General features: G+C 35.5%; 1 protein-coding gene across 3 annotated transcripts in view; it reads right to left on the bottom strand.

The window, feature by feature from the left end:
• Positions 1–9541: 9541 nt before the first annotated feature.
• LOC139967883 (uncharacterized) overlaps positions 9542–14557 on the bottom strand; it is a 60591-nt gene continuing 55575 nt past the window's right edge. For all 3 annotated transcript variants that reach the window (XM_071972068.1, XM_071972069.1, XM_071972070.1), the window contains exon 28: positions 9542–14470. In XM_071972068.1, the coding sequence (XP_071828169.1) occupies positions 13374–14470 (1097 nt within the window). In that variant the 3' untranslated portion in view covers positions 9542–13373. The remainder of the gene's footprint in view (positions 14471–14557) is intronic.

Here is a 14557-nt window from a genome sequence, read left to right as displayed (position 1 = left end):
TTCTATTTAATCTACTTATGTTTGATCTTTTTTTTTTAACTCTATTGTTTTTATGCGTTAACAGAAGACTTTGAACAAAATGGTATTCGATACTTTGGTTTTAAAGAAATTAGTAACCCAAGAAAGAGCCCGGGCATGAAGACCAAACAACTTGATCCACTCTAAATCCCAGGTAACTGACATCGAAACAGTAACCATGTTATCACGACTGGATTCTATATTCTGTAATTCAAATTAAGCAATGCTTCCTCTTTATGATATGATATTCAATATCATAATAAATTCGAACTTACTAAAAACCGCTTTCCGACCTATCATTAGTTCATCACTTCATTTTTTTCATCTCTATAGATCAATTAAAAACTTAATTTAGCAGAACAGAACATCATTTACGAGGATTTTTTGTTGTTTTTACATTTTCCGTGTGATAAACAAACACAGGCTCGACATCTTCGGCATCTTGAGAGAGATAACAGGTGATGCTTTTGTGAGACGTTTCTCTAATTGGCTTAATATGTATCATTTCATATTAAATGACAATCTAACGCCGAGAAAGTAAAGATTGATTTACATGTCCAAAGTAGTTTTCATTAGCTGTGAAGACAGCCAGTTTGTCAAATCAATCATTGAGGAACTTTAAGTGCTGACACACGTATAAACACTTCGGGAGGTAAATAGAAGGCAGAACAAATTTCAAGCTGTGACAGTAACAGTTATTGTCATTAATCAATAGGGACAATTAAATGCACTATTGCCCTTGTAATACACGTAACAGAGACGATGAAGATGAAGATGACGATGAAAACGACGACGACGACGACGACGACGATGATGATGATGACGATGATGATGATGATGACGATGACGATGATGCTGATGACGATGATGATGATGATAATGATGATGATGATGGTGGTGACGACGATGACGACGATGATGAAGATGATGATAATATATCTTGAAATGAAGTTGGATCATGTCCACTCATTCACATATTAAATTTGAGATAATAGTATTCACCAGGCAATCTCATCCATCATTTGAACACATCCATAAGTCAGCGTCGTGACTAAAACGTTACGAAACGAGCATTCAACTATTCTCATAAATTTTGTGGTGGCGTTTTCGAGCACTTGTTGATCAGAATTCTGCCCCGCCCCTCCAAACCCCATCCCAATTAGCATCCTCCTCAACCTGACCAGTACTGAAAGAGGAAAATCTCGCTGCAGCTCGTTCCTGCAATCTATCGCCATAAATCGAACAGCCTGTGGTTACACTAATTTAAGCCATAATTCGTCGTTTTCCGTGTACGCTATGCGTAAATATAGGCCTCTATAGCTTCTTCGGCGAAGGTCATTGGCATATATTGGATATGAATATGGTAAACTTTCACATGCTTAGGCTATGCTATTCAAATTGTACTTGAAAAGAAAAACACTCGTTTTGAAGTATGTAAGTGCAAGGTCCTTAGCTAACTGACGGATTCACGAAAGTAATGTACATATTTACCTATATACCATTGGCATTCGAAACCTACGGGTTGATTTCAAGTTGTCCATGTATAGTTTATAAGTAACAACTGTCAAAGCGATCAAAACACGACTCATGAGTTTGTCAATTAGTATGTATGTTGGACAGGTCTATAACAATTGGCAATCGGTATATATGTTGGACAGGTCTATAACAATTGTCAATTAGTATATATGTTGAACAGGTCTATAACAATTGGCAATCGGTATATATGTTGGACAGGTCTATAACAATTGTCAATTAGTATATATGTTGGACAGGTCTATAACAATTGTCAATTAGTATATATGTTGGACAGGTCTATAACAATTGTCAATTAGTATATATGTTGGACAGGTCTATAACAATTGGCAATCGGTATATATGTTCGACAGGTCTATAACAACTGTAAATTGGCATATATGTTGAACAGGTCTATAACAATTGGCAATCGGTATATATGTTGGACAGGTCTATAACAACTGTCAATTAGTATATATGTTGAACAGGTCTATAACAATTGGCAATCGGTATATATGTTGGACAGGTCTATAACAAATGTCAATTTGTATATATGTTGTACAGGCCTATAACAATTTTTAATTGGTATATATGTTGAACAGGTCTATAACAGTTGGCAATCGGTATATATGTTGGACAGGTCTATAACAATTGTCAATTGGTATATATGTTGGACAGGTCTATAACAATTTTTAATTGGTATATATGTTGAACAGGTCTATAACAATTGGCAATCGGTATATATGTTGGACAGGTCTATAACAAATGTCAATTGGTATATATGTTGGACAGGTCTATAACAATTTTTAATTGGTATATATGTTGGACAGGTCTATAACAACTGTCAATTGGCATGTATGTTGGACCAGGGAGTTGTTATGGACTCCCTGGTTGAACAGGTCTATAACAAGTTACGTAAATAATGGCGGATATGACAGAGCAGTCTAAAACTAGATAAGTATTATTTTGGATTACTCTTACAATAAAATATGAATTCCTCTTAAAATTAAGCACATATAGTAAAATATTGTACCTTGATAGCATAGTTGAATACAGTAAAAGAAATTGCTCATCGAAGTTAAAGTTTGCTTCTCTACTCTGTTTTTATAGAAGACTATAGGGCCTACATAATGACCACAAAATTGCAAGATATACTAAAATGGTCAAAACTTTGTAAACGTTGAAATACTCTTCGGGATTTTCTCCGACGATTTTAGGATTTTATCTATTTATTATTTTAGATTTGGGGAAATTTGCAAAGAATGTGTTCCAAATGTTAATATAGTGACATATAAACTTAAAGATACAGTCATTTAATGTATTTGGTAATATCGAGGTACATATGGTGACATACTCCTATTAGAGTCTATATCCATCCGCTCGATTGTTCTCCTTCAGGAAAAGTGCCAAGAAGCAGCAGGGGAACATCTTTTTTGACATGTTGTCAATCTGATCTAGTTTTTGAGTGGCTTGCATTCATGCGGTGAGAAAGTTTTAGACCCCTTTAGGCCTCCCATGCAGGAGCAGCGTATAAAAATTGTTTGCTACTGACTGAAGAGGTTTGTTTACAAGTGACGAAAACTTCCGGCTCGGATAGCAAAAAATCTACATGGTCATGATACCAAAAAATGATAGTGTCATAAAAGGTCAACTTGTCAGCTATCCGGTGATGGGTAGCGTTTAGCTAGTGAGAATTTCTACCTAGACTTAGAGACCACATTACTTTTGTGATTTAGTGTGTAAGTCATAAGGGCGTATATATGCTACCATATATGCTACCATATATGCTACCATATATGCTACCATATATGCTACCATATATGCTACCATATATGCTTCTGTTGCTTTTAACTTTCAAGTCTCTTAACAAGTAATTGCTGTTAACAAGTGAGCAAAAACGTCGAAACCCTAAGATCGAAGACATTATTCATCACTTCAATGGTTCGAAGTCAATTATTTAAGACTGCATGAGGGTGGGTATTTTGGGATATTATTTTTCTTTCTCTTAGAGGCGAGGCAGAAGGACTTGTCACAACCATTTCTGTAGGTATACGCAAACAAACAATTTAAAAACGAATGTCTGTGAATGTATTTTGATTGTTGTCTTACGTCACAGGTGATTTAATATATAGAGCGACAAGGTTAGTCAATCTTTGCATATAAGGGGTCGCATCATCATAAAACAACAACTAATATATATATAAAGATATTTCGGATATTGCCAATGAATATGGTCCATCGTAATCCAGTAATAGTGCAAATATATTTAACGCAAAACCGTACCCAATAATCGCGTGAGCTCGATTGATTTGAGACCCCCGCTGTCATAGCATAGATTGGAACGGTATCACCATATAGAGCAGGGGTTCCCTAACTGGGGGTGCATGCATGAACCCCCAGGGTTGTGCGTGAGTCCATCCCAGGGGGTTGGTGAGACGTTTCTGAAAGTCAAAACTAGAGTACTTTCTGTTGAACTAGTCTCATATATCATATAAATTAGTAATGTACAAAAGTCGTACCTATCGACAAACTCCTTTCGCGTTCCATACGCATATGTAGCCACAGTAGTACCGTACCATGCATGTGATACTTTATCTTTAACGAAGCACTGTCATGCGTATTATGGTATAATAATGACTCAGATCGTGTCTCGAAAAGTTGGGGGTTCGTGGATAACTCTGACATCCACAGGGGGTTCGTGTGGGGATGAAGTTATGGAAACCCTGATATAGTGCCAGTGAAATGGGTGTTTCAGTAGTGGTTCACAGTTTTGCTGGAACGCTCAAGCATGTAGTCACGGTTGACTCTGCGGTTCCGGATTTCATACTTCGTGTACCTGTACGCTTTCACGGGAGCTTGATTTCAAGCGATCGTTGCAGCATACCGCGGAACTAAATTGATGTAACGGTTCATCAACATGACTTTCCATGTTTCAATTGGACTACAGCGAAACAGACAGTTATTGCAATCCAAGACATGTCTTTAACGTTAGGTACCAAAATAGCTTCATTTACATATTGAAAAAACAAACGTTTTTAAATCTGGTATTCCACCCCTTGAGATCCCTTTCAAATATTGATCAAATGATTTTAGCAGCTGAGTGATAGTGAGGTCGGCACGTTTTCTTCCCTGACGAAGAGCAGTTTTCATGAAAACGTGACACGACAGATCAACCTTGAAGAAAGAATAAATCACCGTTACTGGATACAATGTTAATTATTGCAGCATATATACATGGCCAATATATCAGTACGTGTGTAGAAATTACCGTGATGTCACATAGGCCGACAGTAAGATCTATCATGATGTAACAATTCTGTCAAATTGTATTATTTTATACATTGATAAGAAATGTAAGTAAAACTTAATTGCTCCATAAAATCGGAAATTTCGATACTCGCACATTATAAGAAACACAAAAATATAAATAAAACTATATTCATATTTACAATTAATCACTAAAGAAGGTAAGATCAAGTTAAATAGTTAAAGACAGAGGGCCTACCCATCCAAGGACTAGGCAACCACCTAACGACTCAAATTGCTGTTGTAAATTGTTAATGCACGAGGGATAAATGAATTGCAGTGCCGGTTAGTCTTAAGTTGAGGAAGTCTTAGTCTAACAATGCCCCTATATATTAATCTATCATGGAGTTGAACATGAAATGGGTGACTATAGTACAGTCGTCCCAAACGGAGGTGAGCTTGGACTGTAAGAGACACTGTTAGACAAAATCAACAGCAGACTGAGACACCCCTACTAATATTTCAGCTTTTTTAATGATGTTGTCAACACGATCCCTTTCTGTCTTACTAACGTTACCACCCTAACAAAATGAGGCAGTATCTCCAAACTCCACAGATGGTAGCATGATAGAACATATCTAAAATTTCCGTACGCACATTGAAAAGTGACATTTTATTATTTATATATTATATACTATTTATATATTGTACATTTCACTATTTAAGATAATTCTGTTAAATAGCAATTATCAATTTCATTGTTTATTTATATTAACCGGAGTTTGTTTTCATGCTTTTTGCAGGATAATATAGCTCCTTGCTTTCAGAGAAATTGTTTTTACTTCCTTTTACTTCCTGTTTTTACTTCCTACTTCCTTAAATTTGGAAACGTCTAGTACATGATTTGAACTTTGTAACCTTGCTTTGACTTTTCTAGTAGTTTATTTATTTATTATTTATTTAAACTTTAAGGGTAAACTCGGTTAGCGTAAAGCTAATCTCCCCCCCCCCCCCCGAGGCCCTGAAGTAATCATGCTCGAAGCAAAGTTATTATTTGTATATCCTTTCTCTCGATGTAAACGATTCTAAAATAGACAGAGAGATATTCAAAACTCTGATTTCTTCAAATTATATAGGCCTACCTTCATAGAGTGACAGACATATAAAGAAGGAGAGTAACATACAAGCAGACATTGTACGTATTTCGCCTTCTACAGGTTGTCTTAAGGGCATATATATATGGTTACGTCGTAAACGGCAGTAAATCAGTCGTGTACGAAAACATTTCCATTCTATTATGTTTAGCTTTTTTGTTTAGAAAGCAGGTCGTGAATTTTTCTTCCGCTTTAAAGGAATTGTGAAACTTAGAAAAAAAAAGAAGAGGATATTAACACTGCATAAACTATGACTTCGTCTTAACTGTATGTTTCTTAAATCCCACAGCAGTTCATTTGCTTGACGTGAGAAGTATTAATTAAATGAAAAATGGGATGAGCGATGACATTTTTAGAATCGACTGAAATCGTTAACCATTACTCATGAAGTTAAAGGCCGTCAGTATTGGCCCCTAGAAGTTTTCAAAATTAGCTTTTTGTAGATTCTGATTTCTTTTACATTTTCACAGACATCCAGGAGTGTTGAAGTAGACAATAAAATGTATTCGTGTGTGCAACGAGCGTTATGCAGTGATAGTAAAATACAAGTTGTTGAATTCTTGATCTATGGGTGACCATTATCTGGAGTTCTACCAATATTTACTGATGAGACCTTTACTTTACGTGTCTTGATGATATTTAGGGAAGTCACTTATTTGGGGGTAATCACCGGGTGCGGTACGTTGGGTAAATTTGCAACAATTTGGTAATCAACTTAAGGTTAAATCGCTCTTGGAATCTCGATGCATTTTTCTTGATTTGAGATAGCCTTATAAGAGTACTACCTTTATGCAAGAGGGTCCGATGCCCCTTTGATAAGACTGGCGCAATTGCTTTGCCTTGAAGATAATAAGATCTCAAGACACCATAATAGGCTCTAACTTCTGTAACGAATTCGAATTTAAGAGGTGAGAGGGGGGGGGGGGCATTACTTGACTGACGTCTGTTCTAGGCATAGGGTATCTCCTTCCCTTTTAGAAGTTCTTGTTTCGTTAACAAGGTGAAGATACAAGCTGGTGCTATATTGAGTTTCATCATTATCACTATACGTACAATTGTGTAATTCAACAGTGGCAAATTAGTTCTGCAAACAGGAATCACCCAGCACGACCGATCAGTGTTACTATTATGGCCATATAATTTATACCTATTTATTGTTTCCAGTCAGTATCTTGAAGTAATTTTACAGCTTCTTGGAGCTCGGCTACCAAATAATTTTCCCCGGGGTACTATCACTACCGAGCGATATTCGCCACATTACAGCAGAACTACATATAATATTCAGTCTTACACAGTGAAAAGATATTCGAAACTGGGTCTACTTGACGCTATGTTGTGAACAAAATTCATTTCATTGGTAATGTCGGTATATAGGCCAAGTACATTAAGCTACTCCTACCTTATCTATTTTTCTCTCTACTTCATATTTTTTTTTTTTTTTTAAAGAGAACCAGAAGTCGCCTTGTACAACCTTGTACACCCTTAAGCATTATTCTGTGACCATGCATTGAATCATTTTATTTTTTAACTCGACGTGTTTTTTGTCAACATTAGTTGCCTTCTAATTCATATCTTTACACAATCATGGTTGAATAAAATATATACAAAAATTCTATATGGAATAACATCATCGGGTTTGAAGAGAAGGTCTCAGATTGCCCCTGAGGGTTATATGCATACAAGAAAGGTCAACACCAATGCTAACTACAGGCCAAAACTCCGAACATTTTTTTTTATTTAACGAGATTTTTTGGTTAATCGCAGACCTGCTTCCGTTCGGTCTTCTTGGTTGCCTATAGCAACAATTAAAATGCTTCGAGATCTTTCAAAAACACGTGCTTTTAGAAACTTAGAACATTGTAGCATGGTCACTTGAAACGTTGGGATAAACGCAGATATTTAAAGGAGCTTTCGGATGCTGTTAATCGATTAATATCTTCGTCTATGTCTGCATCAACGTCTAAAGAGTTATGTTGACTTAGGTTTTCTACCTTGCCATGACTTCTATAACGGTCTTTGTAGGATAAAAAGCTCTGAAGACTAAAAGGTTGCTGTTTATTTTTAACACATGCTCTCTTTTCCCAGTTTACGTACGAACAATATAAACAAACTTAAATAAATATCCAATTTACAGCCAACCATTCCCAAGCGAGCTTATATAATGATTTTTTTTAGTGTAGAAGGAAAACTGAACAAAATAACGTTTACCAGTATCCGCACCAGTTTTATGATGTTTGTTGTTATATAACGTCATGTTGTAAACAGGACTACACATTTTTATAATCTAGTGCTATTCTGTCATATAATATCTGCGTATTAGCTGCAATAAACATATTGTGGGCTTATAAGCTGGCAACAAGAAATATTACCTCCAATAATTGACATATATATATTCCCAAAATAAGAAATACAAAAACCCAGTCTCATTTCACATCAATTTAAAACAAACCGGTAACTTGATATTTTTTCCTTATCAAGAAGTTAATATGATTATCAAATAATTGTAATGTTTTCATAGAGTTAATTAGAAGTGTACATATTTTAGTTCATATCCTTAGGAATTCTAAGAAGGTTGTTCAAGGTCATTTTACTGACAACCTGAAAAACTAAAGCGATAGGTGATGGAGGTAAAGGGAATTAACATGAAAGTAAAAAGGGAAACAAGACGTTAAATGAAAAATATATTATAGTATACGTGTCTACGACCTCTAGAAAAGGAAGTTAACTGTATAAGATAACACATCTTATTTATCTACATATTTCAGTTTACTCCATAAGCACCCACGTAAGCTATGGTTTTAAGTCAAGCCCTAAGATATATTTGAAATTTTCACAGCTTCTAATTTTGTTGTCTTTTATTATTATTAGAAAATATTTAAGTATCTGCGCTAAGAGGTTCATTACATGTGCTTCTGCTTCTAGCAATTCCCAGCACCAAACAGGAAGAGAAACGATATGAAAATTCATTGAAAGGATAAGAAGTTTGAAGAATTGTTACGGGTTCAACTATCAAACTTCGTTTCTCGTTTATACTGGCACGGCCATACAGTGACAAAAGAGACTGTTAGTGTTACTGTCACTCATTTACGCATAAATTATGAAGTGATCGCAAAGGGATTTCTCCCGTTTGACTTTCTATATATATATATATATATATATATAATCTAGACTGGTCTGATGATCGCCCATCGCGAGTAACAACTACTAGTGTCCACTACTTCTCACCTATATACTACACTCTGTCCACCGGACATAGAGCAATCTGCGCCAAGAAAGACGCAAATCAACCAGTAAATATATTTATATATATGTTTATATATATATATATATATATAAATAAAATAATATATATATATATATATTTATATATATATATATAAATATATGTTTATATATATATATTGAGAGTGGAATATTTCAACTCTGGCATTAAATCAAAGATATATTAATGTCCAGATCAGGAAGTATATCCACCGCAGTAGTCTACAGTTGTTGACACCATTAGCGTTCATGTAGCTTAACGACAAGTAAAACACGAATGCAAACATTATTCCGGATTTTTCTTTTTTTAACCTTGATATGCTGAGAGAAAGAGTTGAACACCCGCTGGCTTACGTGAACTATTATTAGCTGTTGTTTAATATTCCTTCATCACAATTACAAGATTTATCTGGCAGGATGCTGCCCGCATCATAATGGCACCTTTGATGAATGACACAAAAGGTATAAGAAATTGATCTTGCATAATACAATGCTTTCCTTGTAAAGAACGAAAAACCAACATATGAGAAGAAATGATCAGTACGTCTAGATCAGAAACTGATATGCGAAATGCAGGCAACTTTCTCAGTTGTGATATGCAGTAACCGAGAACATGAACATTGCTATATCCTGTCGGTAGGACAATCCAATCACTTGCCTAAATCACTTGCCCCCCCCTCCCCCCAAATAGTTAAGGTTAGCTAAACTGTAAGAAAGAGTATTCACTACTTTCCGAAGCTAATGATCGAAACAGACATATGTATAGCTTTGTCTTTCAATATATGTTATGCTTCTTACAACCATTATCAGCTACATATAAGTTTAACCTTATATAACCCCTCCCGCCTACCTCTCTCCTTTTGTCCCATATTTGCCAGCAGAATGTCTTGCTTTCTTGCCAAAACTTCACATTCCAATATATAGACTCTTTCAGAAGATCTTCCTGCCACTTACCGCTACTGCCCCCTTCCCTCCACCCCTTCCCAACACATCCACAACACGCTCTCTTAACCCCCTTAACGTTTATACTCCGACATTCATGAACTGTGCTTCATGCAAGCATTGCTTTACCTTACCACAAACGCATATCGTGGAAGAAATGAACTGATGAAAGAACCATATACAGCTAAAAACTGAATTTATTAGGATTATCATCTTCTAGTTTGCCCTTTTGGGGGTATAACCGCCAGCACTTAGCTATCCTCCAGATGGTCTTGTTGTTTACACTTTTATTTTTAAAAGTGAATTTCACAGAATAGGTTTACTCTAATAACCCAAACATCCATAAGCGAACTCCTCTCTTCTCAATAGAAAACCAACCGGTTCAACGACACTAATTGAACACTAAGCAGAGAAGGAAAAGGTCGTTTTTAGCTTTTGGCACAATGTTCTACAAGATACCACATTACAATGATCAATGTTTTACCATGTAGAAAATTGTATTATTCAAGGTATCCGAAATATTGATGGGAGAGATTCTGTAAAAAATAATAATAATAATAAAAAAAATAAATAAACACGGACGATAAGTACTTACTCTGGAGGTACCTGTCCTCTTAGACATAATTGGAATAGCAATTAAGCGATCTAAAGTTAAAACAAATAGAACATTAACGGTATTAATCGAAAGAGATGGATGGGATGCTGGTAACTCAACAATAATGGGCGAAATCTACCATTAAAGCACACCCCGAAGCTAACCAGACTAATTGCAAGATGTAAAAAGGAAGATATTTAACACTCAAACACAGGCAAGAAAAACACAACATCAAAAAAACACAACAAAAAAACCCCATTATTGGCTATTTCACAATATATATATATATTTATATAATATACGCTTTCTCTGCAATTTACTAGTAAAACAAAAAGCAATTTATAAGTGCATGAAAGATAATCCCTCTTAAGTGAAATCTTTACTTATAAGTAAGATAGAGACAGAACTATTAACAGAATATTGTTTTGGCTTTGCTCCTAGTTAAACAATCTCTTCTTCTTTAACCCAGGTGCATCATTTAAATAAGAAAGAAACAATAAAGATAATGAGCTACAGTATCAGAAGTAATCACAGACAATGAACACGGATATTACAGAACCGGGAGGGGAAGGGTATAAAAGCTGTCTCATTTAATGAATAAATTTAGATTTGCACTTCTCCAAAGGTCACATTTCAGCTCATTTAAAGGTTGGAGTATATTATGGTCTCAATCACTCCAATTTTCAATAGCTTCTGGTAATATTTTCAATTTTCTTATTATCATTACATGTTAATAAAATATAGGAAATTTTCACTTCAAGAAATGAAATTTTAATTTATAGATGAAAAACTTTTCCTGGATATGCTTACGATTGATGGTAACAAGTGTATTTCAAAATGTTTATGAATGCAAAATTTAAGAAGAGAAAAACACAAAAATTGGTAGGTCATGTAGCAAATTATTAATAAACTAGAAAATTGGCATATGAGCAGTACAAATATAGTGACTTTCCAGCTGACTTTTGAAAAATAATTTGAATATTAATCTATTGCCCTTATTTGTTAACTTGTTTCAGCTTTTAGCATTTAAAATAAAAAATAATGAGATGTTTAGGATAGAAAAACAATGCTTTCAAAAATACATACAGGTCAATTTATATATCTTCCTTTGAGTTATTTCTTTCAGAGTTGTCTACTTTCAGCCATTTTCTGTCTTGGTGTCATAATTCTTACAAGCAGCAATGCACCCCCCAAAAAATACGGAAATACACAAAGCTGAGAGAGTTGTATATTAATTCGTTCGGTGGTGTCTAGATGGAAAACTTGATGAATTCAAAATGGCTGACAATATTATATTATCTTTGACATAAATCTTGTGAAATGTAATAACCTTTTTAGTTGCTAAATTCCTGCATATTATCTAAATGATGCCACTAATAACATTCTAAAGCACAAGCTGTTTCTGTTTTAAAATTAAACCATCATTACAATTGTTTCTTGAACTGCTCTTGGAAGATTTAATGAAGGCTTCCATGTAAATTACTATTCCTTATCTAGTATCTTCCTCCCAACATGACATTTAACATTTTCATATAAATATATATTTTTTAGATGATAATCATTAAATAAACCACTTTTAAATTCCTCTAATCTGGCACCAGTTTTTGGAGTGGTTTAAAATGATCAAGTCATCATGTAACACTTTGATGTTTCAGACGTAAATAACTACAAAAATGATTTCCAATTAGTGATTGGAAGAAAATCGTGCCAGGTTTTTACATCAAACTGACTTTTAACAAACATCATAACACAAAGGCAAATATCAACCATATGCTAATCTAGCCTCATTCGGAAGTTCTCTTTATTATGCAAACCTGATTTAGATGTTCCTAAGGATGTAGTGGAAAGGGAAGTTATTAAATGTTATCTGGTTACATTTACCTCTATTTGTTTGCAAATGTAGTTACAATGTCCACTGCTACTGGACATCCAATAACTTTAATACTATATAATATAACAAAGAGATGTTGGGTCAATTACTGTTGATATGCTAACTGGATTTCAGATCTACAGTGATTATAAAATCGTTTTGGTAAAAGCGTCAAAGTGGTTTGCAGGTTGGTTGTTGGTGGGAGGGTTGGGGGAGTGGGAGCATGAGATGATCTTGCAATTCTACATTTTTCAAGGAATGTGTGCAAAAGAAGAATGGGCAATTGTTTCTACAATATAATGCAAAAATTTGTGGTTTATACATTTTCTGTAAACTTTCAATGTCCTTCCAGCAAATTTGTCCACCTCTCTAAACCCCTAAATTGAAATCCTCCTGTAAGAAATGATACACATCCCTAGTTAGGAGAATAATTTGATTTTGAGCCTATATCAATGCAATCGTATTCACGATGGCTATACGTTACCCTTGCATGAGACAGAAATATAAAAAATAGAAAAATGGATTTCAGGTATATTTATGAATACATATTGGTTATGTCAATGCCTAAGTACTAACATTTTATATTAATCAGAAAATTAATTGCATTTTAAATTATTTCACTAATCCCCTATGGGGCTCTTATAGTTTACTCTTGAAATTCTAAGAACTTGACAATGCTTCAATGACCAAGTTGCAATTAAAAATGTAAACCATTCATAGTCAATGAATGAAAGAAAAGTCAACAGTACTGACCTGCTAGTGATGCAGTTAGTTCTTAACAGCAGAACCATAGTCTCCTATGGTGAACGTTACCCAGACAACGCATGAATTCTCTGGCGCCTCTGTCATACCTCATGCGACTCTTTAATATCGTGAGTAGAATGTCTGTATTCGACATGCCTTCCCCAAGACCATTCAGCTGTAACCCATCCGTCTGCATTTGCAACGGGAGTGAAAGACGATAAAAGTCAGACTTTTCTTCCAACTCGGCAAATATGTCTTTCACTGACCCCTCCTCCTCATCTTCTGAAGGAGTGGATTGACCCTCACAGACAGTTTCAACCATTTGGTTAATATCATCTGGTTCCTTTTCCTTGCTTCCAAGAGTTTGGATTTGTTTTCTCTTTGAGCTTCTGCCCTCATCTCCCTTCTGTTCTCTCTTCTTCTCCTCCGTCTCTTTCTCCTCCTGAGATGCAGATGCCATCCCTTCTTCTTGACTGAAGTTTGCAGCTATTCTTTCTTTTGGTCTCACCGCTGGCTGGTTATCATCAAAGTATCGTCTTGTCGGAGTCATCAATTTCTGGTCTTGCTGTCTGTCCAATCCCACCTCCTCCTCGTCCTCATCTTTGACATATCCTCCTCTTACTTCATCACTACCCAATCCTGGTGGAATATAACCATCTTCTCCACGATTCTCCACAGCACCAACTGTACAATCTGCACTTTCCTTGTCTGCACTTTTATCCATATCGTTTCTTCCATCTCTGTATCTTTCTAAATTACCTGACCCTGCATTATTCAAACAAGTCTTATTTTGGTTTACTCCTTGTTCTTTGTTAAGACTTCTCTCCTCCTCCACATGAGAAATTTTTTTCTTTACATCTTCCTCAAGCCCCTCCTCCTCCTCCTCCTCCTCTGTGTTCTTTGTTGCATTCTGAGTTTCCAGCTCGTTTTCAATTGCTGTACCTGGTAGCTGGCTTAACAGGGTCCTGACATCTGGGATCACTTGAGGGGGGCTAGGTGGGCTACTTCCAACCTCGTAGGAGTCTACAATATCTGAAGGAGCCTCTGACAGTGTATGAACTGTCACCTCTGGGAAGATGTACTGTTCACTCTCCTCTGAATACAGTTCTGATGGTGTGGAACGGTTACCTTTAATAAAAAAAGATCATCTTGTCACCTGTCAATACATACACAGAAGTCTGGTATGTTCTATAGGTATGTTACTAGCTCTATCCA

This window comes from Apostichopus japonicus, chromosome 5 (genome assembly GCF_037975245.1).
Source record: "Apostichopus japonicus isolate 1M-3 chromosome 5, ASM3797524v1, whole genome shotgun sequence".
Taxonomy (NCBI): domain Eukaryota; kingdom Metazoa; phylum Echinodermata; class Holothuroidea; order Aspidochirotida; family Stichopodidae; genus Apostichopus; species Apostichopus japonicus.
The sequence above is the reverse complement of the archived record's forward strand: the minus strand, read 5'-3'. Positions and strand labels throughout refer to the sequence as shown.